Here is a 22305-nt window from a genome sequence, read left to right on the forward strand (position 1 = left end):
GCTGGTGGCAGAGAGTCTGAATTGGACCACAACTGTGAAAATTAACCCTGGGTTACAGTCTGGATTCAGAAGAGATGCCAGACACGGGCTGATGAACTGGAGATGAGGAGGAATCCATATCTGGCAATCACAGTGGGGTGAGAGGGTGAAGAATCCAAGGGACACATATTTACAGTGAAGAGGGCAGGTCCAACTGGACTGAAAAAGCAGTCAGTTTCTCCAGAAGAAACCACCCCTCTGCCAACCCTGTCATCTCCTCGTCTCTACCTGTCTCTTACACAAGGGAAGGGCCTGAAGTTCTGTCCTCAGCTCTGACTCCACTCACCAACACTGCAGCTCTTACCCACATTCACCACCTAACTCTCACCTCGCCATGTTCAGTCCAGCTCCAAACCCTACTCTCTAGTGGCCCCTGTGTAGCTCCAACTGAACTTTGCAGACTTTGACCTTACATGGGTCCAAGACTGAACTCATCTTTCCCCAAACAGCTCCTCCTTCTGTGTTGGTAACTGCATAATCTACCCAGCTGTCTAATCCATTAACCAGAGTCTTCTTCAACTCCTCTTCCTCCCCACAATCCAATAAGCCTGACTGAAACCACCTACCTGCCCAAACACCCTTCAAATCCTTCCCTCTATCCCATCCATTCTCACTGCTAGTATCTTTTTTAAAAATATTTATTTTTTTAATTTTAGGAAGATACAATATCTTTAATTTATGTTTATGTGGCGCTGAGGATTGAACCCATGCCTCACACATGCTAGGTGAGCGCTCTACCACTGAGCCACAATCCCAGCCCCTCACTGCTAATATCTTAATTGGGCCTTTGGCATCTCCCCACTGGACTCTAACTGTTCTCTCTGCCTTTCCTGCTGGCCACCTTCTTGCTTTGATCTAAATGTTTGCTCATTTGAATCTCCCAGGGAACCTTTAAAAATATCAGTTTCTTAAAAAAAGAAAAGAAAAAAGAAAGGAAGGAAGGAAGGAAAACAGATTTCTGATGTTCACATTAGCCCTTCTGGATGTGACCCTGGGGATGGGACCCGGCAGGTGTACATCCTGAAAAGTACCCTGGTTGCTATTTTACTGTTGAGACAGGCAGCATTTAGAATCACTTCACCATCATCAATAGTAATTTCCTGTCTTCCCTCCCAGAGCAATGAGCAACATGCCTGCCTTGGGCCTGTGATGGTGATCACCTTCTTCTGCTTCTTAGGACATGGTTCTATCACTCATTCCTGTATCTTCAAGAGATCCTCCCCACTGAGTCTTTCCCGATAATGAACAAGCCAGTTTCTCTCAACTTAAAGCAAACTTCCCTTCACTGAGGCTCCCACCACTGCAACTCCTTCAAGGTCCTTCAGGACTGATACTCTTAAAGGTGATTCCCAAGCTTACTGCCTCCTTTTTTTATTCTACTCATTCCTTGGCCAACCATAATCTCACTCACTTCTCTCCCAATTACTGGATAAGCCATTCTGGAAAGGCCCTAGATTTCCTCTTTCTTTCCAAAAAGGTCACTTTTAAGTCCTTTTCTGGAAATCTCTGCAGCATTTAAGGCTATTAACCACTCCTCTGGAATTCTCTGCTCCTTGGCATTCTCCCACCTCCTTGGCCAAGACTCAGTCTTTTCCCCAGCTCTGCCTCTTCTCCCTCCTCAAATGTTAAAATGTCTACAGGTCTGTCTCCATGTCCCACTGCCCTCTGGCAAACTCACCACACACCATAGAAGCTGCCCACTATAGCCATAATCAACAACCCCCAGAATTCTTTACCAGGCCTTGCTCCATCCCCTACAGAACCTCTCCCCACTGTTATGCCTGACAAAGTCTTACTCCTCCCTCAAAAAAAAAAAAAAAAAAAAAAAATCATGCTAAGTGAAATAAGCCAGNAAAATGAGCCTGTTTTATGGTTCCTATTACCTAAGACTACCACCTGATCTTGTAATTACTACTAAATCCTGAGAACCCAGGAGAGTGGCTGGCCCACAGGCATGACCATAAATGCCTACTAGTGAACTGAAGCCAGAGGGGGCAGCCACAGGCCTGACTCCTTCTCACACAGGCATAACGCTTCCCTATCTAAGGAATACTTAAAGAGATGGTGAGACCAAAATGCAGAGCTACTTATCTTCCACAAGTTATGTGTTCAACACAATGAACACGTAATTAAGAATGTCAGTAAGAACATGGTTTGGTCCTTCATGCCAGTGTGAATAAAGGAGCAGCCATGCTAAGTGAAATAAGCCAGACTCAGAAAATAAGGGTCAAATGTTTTCTCTTGTATGTGGAAGCTAGAGCAAAAAAAAAGGAAAGATGGAAGGGAGGATCAGATATCATAAAGATATAGGGAAGATCAGTAGAGTAGAAGAAGGAGATCAAGATAGGAGGGATGCGGGCTGGAGCTGGAGCTCAGCGGCAGAGCACTTGCCTACTATGCGTGAGGCACTGGGTTCGACCCCCAGCACCACATACAAATAAACAAATAAAATAAAGGCATTCTGTCCATCTACAACTACAAAAAATAATTTTAAAAAAAGATAGGAGGGATGGAAAGGGGAAGGAAATGCAGAATGAATTTTTAAAAACCATGCTACATGCATATATAAATATACCAGAGGGAATTTCAACTTTATGTATAAGTAGAAAGAACTAATCAAAAATAAATAGATAAGTGAAAGGAAAATCAGTAGAGGATGGAAAAGAGAGGAACAAAGAACTGAAATTAAATTCTAAGCATGTGCAAATTTGCCAACATAAACCCAACTACTATGCATAATTTTAATGCTCTAATAAAAAAAATGTATATATGTGGGCTGGGGTTATGGCTCAGTGGTAGAGTGCTCACTAGCACGTGTAAGGCACTGGGTTTGATCCCCAGCACTACATGAAAATGAAATAAAGATATTGTGTGTCCACCTATAATAAAAAATAAATACTTTTTTAAAAATTGTATGTAGTACATTTGTATCGGCTGCACTGTGCAGTCTGACAACTGTGCCTCCCCGCAGCAAGCCACCCATTGCAATAAACCCACTACACTACCACTGCACTGCCCTGAACACAGCTGTTCTTCTTTTTTTGTCCTCCTCTCAACACTGAACTCTGAGAACTATACCTGGATACATAAAACATAGAATTAAAATTAATGTTGGTTGAGTGCATCATTGCACAGTGAACATTTGAAGTGAATAAATAATGGAAACACCAATGGAAATAAATGTAATAAATGACATATGTTACTCAACATAGAGTGCCAGCATTACTCTGTGAGTAGGAATCTAATATGAGTCATGAACACTGCATGCATTTTTACCAAGGCATAACTGCATGATGGGTCAGAAAGCAAGTTTCAAGGACATGGTCACAAACGCTCTTGCCCTGATTTACTGCCCTGATTGAAGTTTTCTTTGGTAACCTGAAAGCACCCTGTTGCACCTGCTTTGCTCTTTGTGCTTGGTGTTCCCTTTCTTCAAAAGGAATTTTTCTCAACAAACTCTGATGTGGCTAGCTTCTTCACATTATTTGGTTCTCAGTTCAAATGTCACCTTCCCAGATATCTTCCCTGACCACACATGTTAAAGCTGTACTCCACATAACTTCCATTTTTGCCGTTACATATTATTATGTAAAAGCATTTTAATTACTTGTTAACCTATGTAATGCTGGTTTCTACCTTTTTTAATCACATTATCCTGTTCATGAACTATATGGGTATTTAACAGACGCCTGCTGAGTAAATGAACGAGGAGAAAGTAACACAAAAAATGGGAAATACTCAGGTGCAAGAAATGGTTGGGATTTCTTCCTTAAAAAAATTGTTGTTCTCCTGAGTGCAGGGGTAGACCAATGGATTAGCCTTCTTTAGGATAGTCAGGAACAGAACTAAGACTCACAAAATAGACATATAATTTCATATCTAAAGAAAATCACTTTGCCCCCAGGGGGATCTTTACTAGAAAAAAAAGTCAACACGTGGTTAACTGTCCTGGAAAAATGGCCTAAATGCCATCGTAAGCACTGAACACAAGGACCAAGACTTAGTCATCACTGTGTTCCTGGTACCTAGCACAATTCACAGCCCACAGTAATGCCCAAACTATTCGTTAAATAAAACATGGCCCGCTGGGGTTATGGTAAGCACTCTACCGCTAAGCCTGTGTGAGGCGCTGGGTTTGATCTTCAGCACCACATAAAAATAAATAAATAAAATAAAGGTACTGGGTCCAACTACAATTAAAAAAATATTAAAAAAAAAAACATGGCCTGAAGAGGAAGGGTCATCCTATCAGCTCCTACATTGCAGAGACACTTATTTTAGACACAGGACAAGATAGCTGAGGAGGAACCCTGGGAATAGGCCTCTCCCCAGGCAGCAGTTTGTTTCCTAGAATTCACCTACCTGTGCCATAGGGAATAAAGAATTGCCTTCCCCAGAGTCACCCTGCATCTAATTTGGACACACTTTGCCCATGTAATCTAATGGCTAATATGGTTCAGCAACTAATAAATGATTTCCCTCTTGCCTTTTTTTTATAAGTCTTTTGATTGGCAAGGATAGCTCAAAATGCTGAACAACTAAAACTGAAGGATCTTATGGTTAATTTCACATCTACCAGTGTAGTGCGATCCCAGGAAAACCACATTACCTTCCTGAACTGTCAACTTCATCACCAACTGTAAGTTCTTCATCCAAAGGGCAATTTGAGAAAGATTAATCAACTAATTGTTGTAATGGACTCTGGATCCAATGATGAAAGACTTCATAAATCAAATTATAAAACAAGGAAAATCATAAATGTTAAACTCACTTCAAAACCTAAAAAGTTAAGAAGTGAGGAAGATTTAAAATGATGCCTGTGGTCGAGACAATAACTCACTCTTAAGACTTAAAACAGGTATCTTCTGGCTGGGGTTGTAGCTCAGTGGTAGCACTTGCCTCGAAAGCATGAGGCAGTAGGTCCGATCCTCAACACCACATAAAATAAATAAATAAAACAAAGATATTGTGCCCATCTACAACTAAAAAAGTGTTTTTAAAAAAAGACAGGTTCATCAGAAAAAGATTCATGATATTCACAGTAGAACTTACTATTTGGAAATGTCAGGCTTTTCTGTGTTCTGGCAACATCAACTACACATACTAGCAATGATGAGCGACTGCAAAACTATAGCTGTTCAAACAGTTCAGAGCTGGTGTATCAGTGTCTAATCTCCGCACTGTTCGGTTGACACAGTCCACTTTATCGAAAGGCAATAAACAATGCGGTGTGAAAAAGTTGTTTCCAAGGCTGTTGCACACACCTCTCTGACCTCCGCCTACTGAACACCGCTGACACTCCAACAAAATTCAGCACACCCAACAGCGAAGTATACGCTCTCTGGCCAGATGACTTCCTAACTTCCCTTCACTTTAAAGTATTTTTGTTTGTCTAAAAACTCCTCAGGAGGACTGAGGAAGAAGTGTACCTAAGTAAACTGAGGGAGCGGCTCCTGAAACAGAGGTTGAATTCTGCATGTGGGGGTCCCACTGACCCTAAATGAATGGGGAAAGTGACAGTGATGGGGGAAGGCTTCCAGCACCACCTCCACCCGGACAGCCTCTACTCTCAGCCTGGCCCTAAGCCGCCAAGGGCCTGAGGCCGGGCCACGAGAACACGGGGCACCCAGCCCGACCCTAACTGCCCGGCCCACCTGCAGCAGCCGCTGGAGCTGCGGCGCACCGCACCTGGGGCTCACGATGGGGGCCGAGCTGGCGGCGCGACGCCGGGACCACTCGCCCCTCCTGGCTGACGTGGGGACGAAGCCCGGGGACCCCAGAGGCAGGAACGACCCAAGTTGAGGCGCTGAGATGAAGGGTCGGCCCCCCAACCTCCTGCAAACCCGAGGATCCCCGCTGCCCCCAGCCTCAAGGAGGTGCCCAAGGTAGCGCGTAGGCGGCAGTCAGGACGNGGGGAACCTTAGGAGTGTTAGCCAGTGGCTAAATCTGGAATTCATAAATCAATAAAACACAACCTGAGAGATTCCAGTGGGTCAACATGTTCACATTGATTATTTCAGGAAGGCAAAAATATAGGTGACTTTTATTTCCTTTGGGTGGAATTTTTTGTTTACAATCTCAAAATGAGTTGCACACTCAACTTTAGGTTCAGGTTCGTTCAGTTGAGTTAAATGAACTTAATAGGGAGTTCAGGAAAATAATAGTCTAAAGGTCCCTGATGTTTGGAGAAGTTATTGATTGGCTACAAAACCTATAGCCAATATAAGACAGTAGTTCTCAAAAGTATGAGTGGGACCCATGACCCATCTCTGGATTCAAAAGACAGGATTATATTCTTAGTGATGCTAAGACATTTTTCTTTTCCACTCTTGTTCACTCAAAAATATGTAACAGCTTTTTTCCACTGTACAGCTGGAAAAACTGCATAACTTTGTGAACAAAATATCCAGTGACCAATGCCTAATGTTATGAAATCATGAAAGAGCCATTTGACCGCAAGATAAACAATAAATTTCAGTGTACACAGTACAAAAAGTTCATTCATATGGTTTCAGGCTCCTCATTGCACTTTAAAAAACTACCACCAGCACTTATCTGGGCATGGTGACGTACAGTCATAATACCAGCTACTTGGGAGGTTGAAGCAGGAGGATTGTGAATTGGAGAGGTCAGCCTGGGCCATACTAAAAGACCCTGTCACAAAAAAAGAAAAGAAAAAGGAAAAAACTTGTAAAATTATGGTGCAGTATCAATATGGGTGTCTGAAAAGACTTAAAATGCTTGCTTTTCAACTCTATGTGAAATAGGATTTTCTTCATAAACTTCATCCCAAAGAATGCATTGCAACAAACTAAAAGCAGAAGCAAATAGGAAGTTCCATCAGACTTCTGTTAAACCAGAAATTAAAGACATTTGCCAAAATGTGATGTTCTTCCCCATAATTCTTTGCTTCATAAGGTACTGTGGCATCAGACTGGATTGAAAGTTGGCATCAGGTGAATGTATCTATAGGACGAGACTCCCCCACTAAATTCATCTAAGAAATGAACCCATCATGATTAAGTGAACCCTTTATAAAGAAAGAGTTGACAAAGATAAAGACTTTAGAATTTTAGGAAAAGCTTATATTGACAAATTGTGTTAAAATATGAATATGTAACAATGAATCTCACTTGTATGTATGACTATAATGCACCAATAAGAAATGTGAAAAAAAAGAAATTTAGGGAAAGCTTAAAAATTATATTGTCGGGTCTGGGGTTGTGGGTCAGCAGTAGAACGCTTGCCTAGCACATGTGAGAGCCTGGGTTTGGTTCTCAGCACCACATAAATATAAATAAAATAAAGGTATTGCGTCCAACTACAACTAAAAAATATTTTTAAAAACTTTTATTGTCCCTGAAATTTGTTTTGAAGTTTAATCTGATATAAGGTCCTGTTTCTTACAGAATAGCACAATGATAACAATATGTAATAATCTAAACAAAATTGGATAAAATATTACTGGGTGTAGATGAGGTTATTATTATCATGGGAAGAAATTTAAATAATTTATTTTATTGGGCAATGATATTTGTAGAAGGTTCTATATGAAATCCAAAAAGGTAGGAAATCAGCTAAGAAATGTGCTGTCAGAATTTTTGTTGCAAGTGAATGTAAGTAATCTGAATAACAATGAAGTTTTGCTGACAACTAATGTATGGTTTGTGGAGAATGAAAACATTAAGTGGAAAATTTATTTCCAACTGTACAGACAATGGATACTGAGTTGCCAAAAAGTGAAACTCTTAAAAAATTATTCCACAGGAAAACTTTCTTCCTTTTTCAATGTCATTGTGCAACAGATGGAGCAGCAGTTATGATCAACTGATATCGTGGGTCTGTGAACTAACTGAAAAGTAGTAACAGTTACCAAGCAAGCCAATGAATTATTCACTGACAATTTCAGTCACCAAAAAACCTAAAGACCCACAAATTAATGAATGTTATTAGTGCTACTAATAAAATTAATTCTAATATTTTAATTAAAAGATAATTTTTGTAATGTTTGTGATGACTATGAAGAGTTTGTCTTGTCTTAAATAGGAAAAATAACTTTCCATAGAAAACTGTTTTTAAATATATTATTTATTCTTTAACATGTACAATTTCTTTCTCAATAAATGAGAAATTGAATAGTGATATCAAAATAATATTAAACAATCAGTTACCTTTTTATCATTATGACCAAAATACCTACAAGAACTTCTTAGAGGAGAAAAACTTTATTTTGGGTTCATGGATTCAGAGATTTCATTTATAGTCTGCCAATTCCATTGCTCTGGGCCCAAGGGTAGGTGAGGTGGAGGAAATTTGCTCAGCTCCTGGCAGCCCAGAAGCAGAGAAAGAAAGGAGTACCAAGGGCATTTGCACCCTTCTAGAGCACACCCCCAGTGACCCACCTCCTCCAGCCACACCCCACATTCCTACAGTCACCACACTCAAGTTCATCAGACTAGATAAACTGATTAGATTACAGCTCTCACAATCCAATCATTTCACTTCTGAATATTCCTGCATTAACACAGGAACTTTGGGGGGACAGCTCAGATTCAAACCCTAAGAATCGAAATACACACACATTTAGTTAAGCTACAAGCAAGTGAGATTAATATTATTGAGGAGAAAAGAGTTATAAAAAAGATTTTTCAATCAATTATTTTAAGAGAAAGTTGCCTCTAATTTTCACAGTTCTATTGTCTGCAGCAGGTAAGACTAGTTCTAAAGCCACTGGGTTGGCACTATATTGCTATTTTTAACATGTATAATGATTAAATCTAGAACTCAATATGAATTTGTGATACCAGATGATATGATTAATCCACTTGAAAGTGATGCAACATAGTAATAAGCCAAGCTTGCAGGAAATGTTAATTAAGCTAAAAAATTATTTAGGGCACAAAGGAATTACTTAATTACAAAAAGTATCGAATTCAGCTAAAACTTTCATCTGTCCTTTAAATGAGAGCAACATTATTTAGGATAGTATTTCCAACCACACATTTAGGTGAAAAGGGTTTCAATGCAGTGCAGCCATTAGGGCAAAAGCAACAAAATGTAACAGAACATTTGGCATTCCCTTTAACAGTTTTTAGCACTTCATTAAAATCCACCAATAAAATTAAAATATTTCATATTAGTGCTACATGTTTCAGTTTGGGTCTGTCCTGCAGACTCTGAGACAAAATTTTAGGTACAGTTTGTCTTGGAAACCTCACATTGGAAGAACAGGAAGTGAGACAGAGGAAGGGAGGGATGAGAGCTCACAGAAATGAATTATCAACCAGCTAGCACAACGGGAGCTTAATCACAGCAGGAAATCCCCGTATCCCACAGGAGTGAAGGAGCTGGGGCAATTTATCCACTGATTCCCTTTGGTACTGAGGCTACTCCCCGAGGCAATTCTACGCCACTTATGTCTGCCATGTGAGTAAGCAGAAAGGTGGCTAAGAAGTACACTTGGGAAGGGTGCTCAGAGGTGATAAAGACTTGGGGATGGAGTGGGGCCGGACAGTACCTCCTGCACCAAGCTGCCTGGGCTCTTCGTGGTTTTCTACTACAGTGATAGGAAAGACATGCTGAGAAACTTAAATATGGAAGTTATGGTGTGGGGATTTGAAGAGGAGGGAGGGGGTTGTCCAACTCCCCACCCAGTCTTCCTGAAGCACACACCTTAGAAGTCCACCAGAGCCTTTCCTCTTTCCAATTCTTCTTTTCTCCATCCTTTTGCAAAGGATGTGGTCTGCAGGGTCTTTTAAATTCTGGAAATGAACAGATGCCCTCACAGATGGTGGGATTTCACAACAGGAGTCACTTTATCACTATCCCTTAAAAACAGGGAAACATTTTCAAGCCACTTGTACAGAGTCCATCACATGTGTGAGACTACTGTACTTCTTCATCTCAACTGACAGTGTGCTTTTTGCTGGAGATAAGCTAGTGATTTCCCTTTATCACCCCACAGGCAGGCATGTCTCATCTGTTGGCACCAGATGTGTGTTCACTCATCTTACACTAGTTTTTATTCTGCTATGCATCATACCTTGGCTCTTTCCTCTTTCTATTCGTGGTGGCTTAGGTGCGGAGGCTTCTGATCTTCTTACATTTTATATATAAACTAACATATTTATAGGTGGGAGCAGGCATTTTCTTCTACATCATCACACCCAAAGAACTACAAATCAAAAGATGTATAATTTTATTATAAATTTTCCTTTGTCTCTTCTTTACATCAAAACAAGGATACTCTGTTGATTATCAAAATTATATATTGCATATTTAAGATATTAAAAGCAGAATAAAAGAATATTTATTATAAAAGGCAGAGTTGGATTTCCTATGATTGGATATCGTTGGACGAGATGGCCCAACTAGGGCACAATGTAATTGAGTTCTGAACAGTCTAACACAATATAAAGACAATACAACTGTAGATAATATTCAAAATTACAAATAAGTTATATAAGACATTTTCTTACACCTTGTTTTTAGAGGAATGACATACAAATAGGGGACCCAGGAGCTTTTAATTCTCTTAATATGGCCATCTAGCCATATCCCATAATACCAACCATTAGTTAGATTATTTATATTTTATATACAAATATAAGATTATCCTGTTCCTTGTGTATTTTTCTTTCCCTAGTATCATTTTGCTCTAGTGGAGATCTTGCTTGCTGTGGTTTGGCTCTTAAATATCCCTCCTTTCACATGTCACTTTCGTATGTGAAAGGGTGACTGCCCACCCTGGCACTACAGGGAGATGGTGGAACTTCTAGGAGGTCGGGCCTCATGAAGGGAAGTTAGGTCATTGGGGGGCATGCTCCTGAAGGGGCTATTGAGACCCAGGCTCCTCCTGTCTCTCCTGCCCCCTCCCCCCTCATGAGGTGAAAAGCCTTCCACAGCCATGATACACTGTGTCACCACAAGCACAAAAGCAGCAGGGCCAAGTGGTCATGGACTGAAAGCCCTGAAACCATGAGCCAAAATAAACCTTTCTTCCCTTTTATGTTGATTATCTGAGGTCTTTTGTCACAGCAATGGAAACCCAATTAACACATGCTCACAGTCATGTTGCGGTGATAAAGGGGGAAATGATACCTGCCTCCCCTGCATCATTGTTAATACCACCGGCTCGTTTCCTAAGCCATCCATACTGAACAAATTGAATACTGTTCATAAAGGGGAATGTGATATAATGCCATGGGTTTATGTTCTCCCAAAAGCTGCTCTTGAGACAAGGATTTGGTGTAAACTCCACCTCTCTAATAGGTTCTAAGAAGTCTAGTGATGTACTAGGGAAGGGGGACAGGGACTATCATCTGTGGTCACCTGGAAGTAAGTCCTACTAAGGACCCTCTGAGAGAGGTAGAACACATCCCAAAACTGTCTTACCAGTGCACAGAGAAGCTGGACTATTTGCCAGCTCCTTCCTGTGTAAGTCAACTTTTCATCTCTGTGACCAAAGTACCTGACAAGAACAACTTAGAAGAAAAAAAGTTTATTTGGGGGCTCATGGTCTCAGAGGTTCAGTCCATGTTGGCTGAGTCCATTGCTTTGGGTCTGAATTGAGGCAGACATAATGGCAGAAGGAAGCTGCTCAGCTCATGACAGCCAGGAAACTGAGAAAGTGAGGAGCCAGGACAAAATATAATTCCAAAGGGCACCTCCCTAGTGACCTACTTCCTTCAGTCACATCCCACCTGCCTACCATTACTACCCAGTAATCCATTCAAAATTTTAATACAACAAATGGATTCCTGCATGGATTAGGTTAACGTTCTCATAATCTAATCATTTCACTTCTGAACATGGCTACATTGTCACATGTGCTTTTGAGGAACACTTCCTATTCAAACCATAACACTTCCTTCATTGATTGAAGGGCTCTGGGGGTTATAACCCCTCTACACTTTCAGCCTGCTTTGTGCATGGGCTGAGCACACTCCCAGGTCTAGAGAAAGCCCTCGGGAAGAAATACTGTATGAAAACTGTGCACGGAAGCTCTAGCTGATTGCCAGAACAGGCAAGAGGTCATGATTGTGATACCAGCAGCATCTCCTACAAGTAAAAAGAAAGAAGTACATTCAAATTGCATATTCTCCCATTTTCCCTCTAGTCCCAGGCAGGACATCTTTGTGGGGCCAACATTTTCTTCTTGATGTCTACTGATAGGTGCTATGTAAGTGACTCCTCTTGGACCATGATGAGGCTGCCTTGGATCCTTGCCAGGGTGCAAGTTGGATTTCAGAGAATCATCAAAACAGAAAAGATATGCCAAACATAGCAATCTCATCCCTGAGCAGGATGTATCCTCTTACAGAACCGCCCAGCCACCTGTCCATCACAGCAAGAACAACACTGAAGATAAACCTCCCCCAGGTGGTTTCAACAGAAGTAGGAGCTGGTCTCTCCTTGATTTACTTTTAAGGTCTATTCAGAGATGCAAGGGTCATTATTGGCTCAAATGCTTAATCTTGCTGTGCATGTCTGTGACCAATTCATGCTAATCAGCACACTGATTCAAATTCAGATACTTAATATAACATTCAAAAGCAAAATGCATTTTAATTTTTATTTCTCTTCTTCCCAAGGTTAAATAAAAATATTATATAGGAAATCATAAAAATATTATATAGGAAATCCTTCAGAACCTTTTGTGTCAATTTTGACAATATTGGTTACTGTAAATCCATAGAAATGCAATCAAAATATACATTCATAATACACATAAAGATAGCATCATTACCACAGCAACAAATTTAAAAAGACACATTTAGAAAAAATATTTTCTAAATTTCAGAAAATAAGTTGAAAATGAAATACTAAAAACTTCCCATAATTAATTGCCCAGTTAATTTTGCTTATTAATTTCAGACTTTCTATTTTTTTTTTAATGGAAAAGTTAAGCTCAGGCCTTTCTTTCATCTACAGCTTCAATTCTCTGTGTGTTATGAGTTGAATTATTTCCCCTCAAAGACACATTAAAGTACCTCAGAAAGTGATCTTCTGTGGAAATAGGGTTGTTGCACATGTAATTAGTTAAGATGAGGTCGGACTGGAGTAGGGTGGCCCTTAATCCAATATGACTGGTGTCCTTCTGTGAAGAGATACAGACCCACAAGGGGAGAAGGCTATGTGGTGACAGCAGAGGTCCAAATGATGCAGCCACAAGCCAAGAACTCCAAGAACTGCAGATCACAATCAGAAACTGGAAAGAGACATGGAAGGATTCTTCTCAACAGGATTCAGGGGAAGCAGCCTAGATTTTGAACATCCAGCCTCTGCAATTGTGAAAGAACAAATTCCTATTGTTTTAAGTCACTCAGTTTATGGAGCTTTTTATGTCAGTCCTAGGAAAGTAATGCAGTCAGCTTTGCCTTTAATTCTTATTTTCAAATGTCTTATTTTGTCTGTTCCTTATCTTTATCCCCTTTCCTCTCCCTTATTTCTACCTAGGTAAAAGCTATATTGACACTTCCCTTTTGTCCAGCAATCACAAGGCACAGCTCACCATGCTCTTCATAGCAACCCCATCGTCCCAGAGGTGACACAGTGTGCCATCTCATATGCCATTTTTATGATAAAATCATGGAACAAAAAGCTGTGCAGGTAAATCTTTTTGCCCACGATTTTAAAAAAAAGAAATCCAAAATTGATTTAAGTAAAAGCTGTTTTTTTCTTGATCTATCCAGTGTCTAGGAAAGACTTTCGGTTACTGAGTCACCTGGCTCCAGCCCGCTGGCAATGACCTCTCCCTCTGCTGGTGAGTCTGCAGTCCAGGCACCAGGACCAATTCTGGTCCCAGGCAAGGAAAGTAGAGAAAATCCCACCCACTGTTCTGCCATTTCTGCTGGATTTCATGCCTTTTGTGCCTTCTATATTTCTTGATCAAAGTAAGGACACATTTTCCAGTGGTCATCATGTGATTGTATCTTTTCTGCTCAACTGTGATGAGTGAATGCTTTTATTTTTATTCCCCAAGGTTTAGCGTACTGATTGGCACTCCATAGGTTCTCAAAATGCATATGTTGCAGGAATAACTGGGAGTGCCAGTCTTGTTGGCTTCCTAGCTAACAGGGGATCTCCATCTGCTTGGCTCTCCAAATACAGTGTGCTCCTGTGTTCCCTCTGCTGCACTCTGATGGGCCAACACCCTTTTCATTGTGTGCTGACAGGTACTGCCTGTGGACAGTCATACCCCTCCCCGGATTGTGTGTGGAGACTGTCTGGACTTGTCCTCACCTTGTCATGCAGGTGACTCAAATATGAATCCCAGGACCCTGGACCCTCCAGCTCTCCCCCACAGTATGGCCAAGGGATTTCCAGAACTGTTGGAAGATGAATTATGTTGCAGGAGTATCTAGGAGTCTATGGCTGGTCACCTTTTCTGTTGTTGCAGTGATGTCATGTATGTGTAGGAGCTGGAGTTGCTTAAAAACGTTAAAGTGAAATGGTTGCTCTAATTTGCCAAATATGTTCCTTAGCCCTGCTAGTATTCCAGTACTTGTTTATAAGGAAATGATACATCACTGAGTACCTCACCAAGCCCTCAAAATACAAAAGAATAGCAGCTTGGGCTTTCTGAGCCAGCTGACAGCAGTCTTGTTTCACCTGCAGGGTTTTGTTTTTATTTTGGTGTTTGCAGTACTGAGGGGTGGAACCTGGGGCCTCATGCATGTTAAGCAAGTGCTCAACCATGAGCTGCACCCCCAGCCTCCAAATGCATGTTAAAGAGGGTTTGCCCTGTGCAACATATCAGGTGGACAGAGTGGGACTCAGATGGAACCTGTGTGAAGGAGTCTGATTTCAAGGACAGAGAACCTTAGCTGGTCCTGTGTGAAGGAGTCTGATTTCAAGGACAGAGAACCTTAGCTGGTCCTGATGTCTGTGTGTCCACCTGGCTAAGTACCCTTGACAAACCACTGCCTATGTGCTTTGACTATTCTTCCATTTACAACATGCCTTCATTTCTGGCATCAAGTTTTATTCCCTTGCAGTTGCTCTATGTAGTGCCCTTGACCAAACCTGCTCCACCAGCCAGAGATGACTAAAGCCTGTGTTCAATATCCTTTTGACTCATCTGTTCATCTATTTGAAGTGAGCTTTTCAAACTGCTTTCAGCCTTCTCTTCTCCAGACTAAACATTGACTTTCAACCCTTTGATCATGTTCATTTTTATTTTGAATCCTCTCCAGTTTTCTTTATTATTCTTACATCAGAGCATTTAAATGGTGCATGAGACTCTACTCATAAACTAGACCCTTAAGATGTCACTGGTCATGACACATTTATGACGGTAACTGGCAAGTTCTAATCCCTTACTCCAGATTTCCTAAGGGAAAGAAAGAGACTCTGCCTCAATTCGCTAAGAAACCCAAAGTTTGAATTGGTAAGGGAAAGAATATACTTGAATTTTTAAGACAAAAGTTGCTATTTAAAACAAACTATTCCAAGCAAATTCCCAGCAGAACCTTTCATTGTAGTTTACAGAAATTCCAGCCAAGAGTCCATCACACCAAATCTGAAAATGTCAGGTCCTTTATCAACAAAACCCCAACAATTTATAAGTATGGAGATTCCTCAAAAGATTAGGCATGAAAACACCATATAACACAGCTATGCCACTCTTCAGTATTTATCCTAAAGAATTAAAGTCATTCTACTACAGTGATCCATGCATACCCACATTTATAGAAGCACAATTCACAATAGCCACACTATGGACGGGTCTAGATGTCCATCAACAGATGATGGATAAAAAAATGTGGTACATATACATGGAAGAGTTTTATGTAGCCATAAAGAAAAATGAAATTATGTCATTTGCAGGAAAATGGATGGAACTTGAGATCATTATGTTAAGTGAAATAAGCCAAACTCAGAAGGTCAAGGGTTGTGTATGTTTTCTCTCATATGTAGAAGCTAGAGATGGAAAAGGAAAAGAAAGATCTCATGAAAATCAAAGGGAGATTGGCAGAATAGAGGAAAGGGACCAGTGGATGGGAGAGAGTGGGAAGTGTTGGGGAGGAATAGTAATTAAATTATACTGTTTTATTGTGTGCATGTGTGAATATGTAACAGCAAATCCCACCATTGTGCACAACTGTAATGCACCAAAAAATGTGGAAATAATTAAAAAATGAAATAACCTCCAATCAGGAAAAAATTATTCATATTATGATGCCATATGTTATATAGTATATATCATCTTCAAATGTGGACACAAGTGTATATCATAAATATAAAATTCATATTTAATTAATTATTTTTATTTTTGACCTTGCTGGGGATCAAGGTCAAAAGGCCATATACATGCTAGGCAAGGGCTCTACCACTGAGCTGCATCCCCATGCCCAATGTACATAAAATATAAATATATAAAATATAAATGTACATGGTGCCACCTATGTTGTTCATGCCCTAGATACACTGTCGGAATGAATAGTCTAGACACCTCTTCAGTCCCCTAGATATCTGGGATCATAGCCTGGTTCGAATCCCAGCCCCACACTCACTAGCTAGACGCTTGGGTAGTGCTACTTGACTCCCCTTGCACCTTGGTTTCCTCATCTGTAAACAGGGAATAATGATAATAATGATGCTTATCTCTAGGAGTTTCTGAGCATTAAACACACTAAGAAAAAAATTTAAAACACACTCAGGACAGGTCCTTCCCACAGCAAGTGCTTGCTCTTATTATTACCATTATGTCATTTTAGTAATCATGCTCTGAACATTGGCAAGGATGCTGATTTAGATCTGAAAATCAAGTCCATTTCTGCCAGAATGCTCATGAGACTGTTTGTTCCTAAAGTGGTAATTAGAAATGAAGATCTAGAACAGAATGATCCTTCCATTTGAAGAAGGACCTGAGAACACAGCTCCCAGGGATCCTGATTCTCTGGCAAGTCAGGCTCCTCTTCCTGTAGTGTTCCCAAGCTGTGATAAAACAGGAGACAGAAGATTCATTCTCCCTCCTCCTTCTTCCTCTGCTCTCCACCTTGGGTCTGTTTATGGCTGCAGCATCCCTCACCAGCCTGAGGTCCAAATGGAGCCTGGCACACCCAGGTGGCCACAGGTGCTATAAACAAGGAACACAGGTGGTATGAACAATCAGCACACATATTTCTCTTGTATGTCAATTATATAGTAATAGCCTCCATTTACACAACTAAAAATGCTCTCTCCCAGCATTTAAAAACACGGGCTTAAGTGCTTAGCTTTTATTTTTTCCACTTTTGATAGTAACACAGAAAAAGAGAATTCTTATTTTCCCAGCTTAAAAGTTAACAACCCAGACATGTCAACAACCTCCCTTAAAGCATTGGGAGCAATGGGGAGTGGTAGAGATCGTGTTGAACTGATTGACACATGTCCCTTCTGAAGAGTTGAGCCACTCCTAAGCTCTATGTGGGAGTGCCACAAGGGAATGGGGGATCCAAACTGCCTCTCAGAGTTTAGACTTTAATGAAGAATCTTCCAAGTGTTAAATGTTGACTCACATCAATATATATGTAGGTCAACCAGACTAATGCCACAGGCAGACCTGCAGCAGATGAGCATCCATGATGCCCTCTCCATAGCCTCAGAGGACACCACAAACATTGCAATTGAACATAGTGTCCATGGTTACCCCAGCTGGTGCAGCATGGTGACCCAGATTCCACCAGCCACAGTAAGCAATGATACTTTGTCTCTGAGCAGAGTTCTCCAAGACACTGTTTAAACTTTAGTGTGTATAAGAACCCTCTATAATAATTGTCCTGAGACTCACTATCTGATATTCTGAGGGAGAGCCTTGGAGTCTATATCTAAAAAAAAAAAAAAATTCTAATAGACTTTATTTTCTACAACAGTTTTAGATTTATAAAAAAGAGTTCCCATAAACCCAATTTCCCCCCTTTTGTTAACACCTTACGTTAGTATGACAATTAATGAACCAGTCCTGATACATTATTAACTAAAGCCCAATACTTTCATTATTAAAGTCCATACGTTATTCAGGGTTTCTGACTGTTTGCTTAATGTTCTTTTTCTATTCCAGAACCATCCAGGTTTCCACATTACCCTTGTAGTTGTGTCTCCTTAGGCTCCTCCTGGCTTGTCAAGGATACACACTATCAACCTGGCTTATCACTGTTGACATTGACCTTGATTGCCTCCCTGAGGTGGTGTTTGTCCAGTTTCTCTACTGAAAAAACACTCTGCCTTCCACATGGCAGTCCTTAGAAGTCAGAATGCATGGCCATACTTACAGAGTGAGTTTGACTCCACCTCTTTGAGGACAGAGTATCTACATAAATTACTAAGAATTCCTCTGCACAGATTTGTCTCTTCCTTTCCCCCTTTTGTTTATATCAGTATGGACTCATGGATATTTATCTTATACTTTGGATAATAATCCAATACTACTTTGTTTTGTTGCTCAAATTGCTCCAACGTTGGCCACTGAAAGTTCTTTCTGTGATCTCCTGTGTCTCTTGGATAATCCTCCATCAGTGTGGGTTTTCGGCCTCCTCTGTAATGAGCTCCTCAGGTTATGTGGATGGAGGTGGTCCCAGGCCACACTGTGGTAAAGTGGCTATAGGAGTCGGCCCTGAACTCTGCTAAATACGGAACGCTGCCCAGTCAGGGATTCCTTCAGCAGGTGGATAAGGGAGTAACTCCTCTGTGATCTTATTCATTCAGCAAACACTTACCAGGTATGATCTCCCTGCCTCCCCTCCGTTAGGGATGATGCTGGATGATGGGATTACAGATCTTGCATGTGGTGTGCAGAGGGAGAAAATGTGGGTGCAATTCATAGGAAACAGGAAGAGAAATACCCACCAATCCTTTCACCTGTCCTTAGCTCTTCCTCCTGGAGACAATAGAAAGCACCCTGTTAAGATCTGAGGTCAGAGAAAGATCCCAGAGGACATGCACGGGAAGGGGCTGGACTCGAAAGCATCTGTGGAAGATTTGGCATTGAGCTAGAAAAAAATTCTTTATCTTTTGAGACTGAAGGAAAGGAAACTGACGATAGGAATGTTTATGGATGGTGGTGTCAGAGTGGGGAAGGGGGTTTAAGATCACCTATAATGGTTTTGGTATTCTGAGTAAAGCAGGAGACCAGCTCATCCTTCCTAGATGCCTGGGGAGGGCACTGAAGGTTTAAGATGGTGGTGAGGATTTGTCTTGCTGTAACAGAGTACCTGACACTGAATAATTTATAAAGAACAGAACTTTATTTATCACAGTTCTGGAGGCTGGGAAGTCCAAGGTCAATGCCAGCCAGTATCTATGAGGAGCTTTTTGCTATGTCCTCCTGTGGCAGAAGAGTGGGAGAGAGCAAACCCGCTCTGCAAGCCCTTTTTATAGCAGTCTTAATCTAATCACAAAGGCTCTGCCAAACACCTCCCAACACAGTTGCACTGGGGATTCAATTTACAACACATGAATTTGAGGGGACACATTCAGACCATAGTGGGGGTTGTATCAGGGGACCAGTAGCACAGCAAAAACGGAAAAGGAGGGGTGTCCAACTACTAGTGATGAGTGGAGAGTCCCACATCTTTAAGTGTAACAATGGGGATGTGGTCTGGGAGCTGTGTCATTAGGAAATTTCATTGTAAAAACACCAAACGGTGCTAACCAAACCCAGATGGTACAGGTGAGTCACTCATATAGCCTCTCCCTGGAATCAAGGCTCACTGTAGAGAGGAGATTCATGAAGCTGCTACTGGGAGATTCATCCCATAAGGTTTTATAGGGAGCTTTTCTTTAGTAACTAGAAGGAATACACTCTAAAATCAGGATAAAAAGTATAGTAAAGACATAAGCCAGAGTAGTCATTTAGCATCAAGTGTTAGGTACTGCACACAGGTGTATACGCTATAGATTATATGACTGACAACACGGTAGCTGTCTACAGCAGCATCACCACCAATGTGTGAGGAATGCACTGTGCTCTACAATACAACAGCGACCCTGTCGTTCGGTGATAGGAATTGTCCAGCTCCCTCTTTATCTCATGGGACTCCCATCATGTGTGACCTGCCATTGACCATAACATCCTTCTGCAGCATGTGACTATTTTTTTTTCTGTGAGTAATTAATATAAGTGACTATTAAAATAATCGCTACCAACCTATAACGCTAACTAGGTAACTGGGAGGGTAAGAAAAAAGGAAGAAAAAAAAAAAACAAGATATCACAGAATAAGCAATTACCACCTCTTGGGATGGGCTGGGTGAACAAAGAGAAGCAGTTAGAATTATTAAAGCCTTGAAATAGAGTTGCGGTCCCCTGGGACTGAAATGGGATCTCTAAGGAGGGGTGTCCAATTACTAGTGATGAGTGGAGAGTCCTCTGTAAGTGTTGGAAACTCTGGCAACTGGAATCAGCTACTGCCACAGGCAGGAAGTGCCCCTGCTGGTGAAGAGTGTGGCCAGGGTGTTGCTTACTCAGAGGGGCTGCAAGCAGGAAGGTCACAGGTCCCTCCTTCCTACGCAGCTCTGCTAACTGGTAGCTTGTACAGTCTCAGCCCATCACAAAGCCAGGCAGAGAAGCCTTGGTTTGGAGCTGAGAGGCATTAATTCAAGAACTGTCATGGAAAATATACAAAGCCACACGTGACATTTAGGAACTACCTGTGCACCTGAATCTGTATACTGGCTGACTTTCTCTTCTCTGATGTCTGTCAATTACATCTTGCCTTCCTAAGCCCTTGACATATTGGAGTTTCCTTCTTATTCCAGGGGCCAGTCCCTGGTTCCCTTTGTTACTTACCCTTCTCCAGAAAATTCCTGATGGGTCTCCTGGTTCAAAAGCAACTGAACAAGTGTCTATCAATGAATAATGGGTAAACATCAGATAGTTTATACATACAATAAAATGTTATTCAGTCTTAAAAAGAAAGGAGATTCTGACACACTCGACAACATGGCTGAATCTTGACATTACGCTCAGTGAAAGAAGCCAGACACAATAGGAAAGATATTTGGTGATACCATTTATGTGGAGTTTAGAGACAGAAAATTGATTGGTGGTTGCTAGAGGTAGGAGGGAGGAGAAAGAGGAGTCACTGTTTAAGGAATCCAGAGTTTCACTTTTGCAAAATGAGAAATGTCCTCTGGATGGATAGTGGTCATAGTTGCACAATAATGGGAATGTAATAAATGCCACTCATCTGTACACTTGGAAATAAATGGTGGATGGCCCAGGCAGTATCTATGATGGCATGAGTTCTTCAGCACATTGCAAATGTGAATTTTACCCAGGCTGTAAGTCATGATGTCAGTCTTCATGAGGCCATATTGCTGTATCCCAACACCACCACGTAAGAAGAGTTCCAGTAGCAAGGACTTCACAGACACAACCACCATTATTGCAGTTGAGTTTTCATTCCAATCCTGAGCAAACCCTTCCAGGAACAGGAGTTCTTCCACCTGTTGACAACCAGATGAGGAACCTAACAAGCTAAGGCTTTCTGTAAAACCTTGAAGAAAACATATTTGATGAGATAAACTTATTGTCATTGGCCACCAAGGAAAGTTTTGATCCAATGGAAATTTTTCAGCTTTTTGAGGAACCAGACTTGGATTCTGGCCTTTCATTGAATTCAAGTCATCATAGCACCTCTACTACCAAGTCCAATTCTTCTCACTCTGTGTGATGAAGACAGTGCTAGCAGTTATAGTAGAGATCGTGGTTATCTTTTCCATCATGATTAGAAGAGGCTGTAGGAGGCTACTACTCAGAACCCATGAAACTTTGTCACATGAAAAAAGAAGAAGGTTGATGGCAAGTTTTATGTGTATTTGACAACAATTAAATATTTGAATGGCTTTTTAAAAAATGTTCTTAGTTGTCAATAGACCTTTTTTTAAATTTATTTACATGCAGTGCTGAGAATCAAACGCAGTACCTAATACATGCTAGACAAGTGCTCTACCACTGTGCCATGATCCCAGCCCACAATTAAATATTTTAAAAAATGAACTAGAAACACAGTGGTGCATGCCTGTAATACCAACAAATAGGAAGACTGAAGCAGGAAGATCACAAGTTCAAAAGCATCAGCAACTTAGTGAGGCCCTCCCTAAGCAACTTAGCAAGACGCTGTTTCAAAATTTAAAAAAATAAAAATAAAAAAGGGCTGGGGATGTGGCTCAGTGGTTGAGCGCCTCTGAGTTCAATTGCTGGTACCGGAAAAAAAAAAAAAAAACTAGACAAAGGTTAAAGAGGATATGGGTGGGCAGCCCCCAGCCTGATGTATGACAC

General features: G+C 41.0%; 1 protein-coding gene and 1 long non-coding RNA gene across 2 annotated transcripts in view; one reads left to right on the forward strand and one right to left on the reverse strand.

Annotated features, from left to right (window-relative positions):
* Positions 1-4964, reverse strand: part of Ubac2 (UBA domain containing 2) — a 154983-nt gene extending 150019 nt beyond the window's left edge. The window contains exon 1 of the mRNA XM_048800682.1: positions 4880-4964. Within this exon, the coding sequence (XP_048656639.1) occupies positions 4880-4949 (70 nt within the window). The 5' untranslated portion in view covers positions 4950-4964. The remainder of the gene's footprint in view (positions 1-4879) is intronic.
* Positions 4965-12942: 7978 nt separating this feature from the next.
* LOC125616061 lies at positions 12943-15801 on the forward strand. Its single transcript, XR_007346675.1, has 3 exons — positions 12943-13650; positions 13734-13804; positions 14217-15801. It is a non-coding gene; the product is annotated as an uncharacterized LOC125616061 (long non-coding RNA).
* Positions 15802-22305: the final 6504 nt, after the last annotated feature.

The sequence above is a fragment of the Marmota marmota genome, unplaced genomic scaffold, assembly GCF_001458135.2.
Source record: "Marmota marmota marmota unplaced genomic scaffold, marMar, whole genome shotgun sequence".
NCBI classification, from domain to species: Eukaryota; Metazoa; Chordata; class Mammalia; order Rodentia; family Sciuridae; genus Marmota; species Marmota marmota.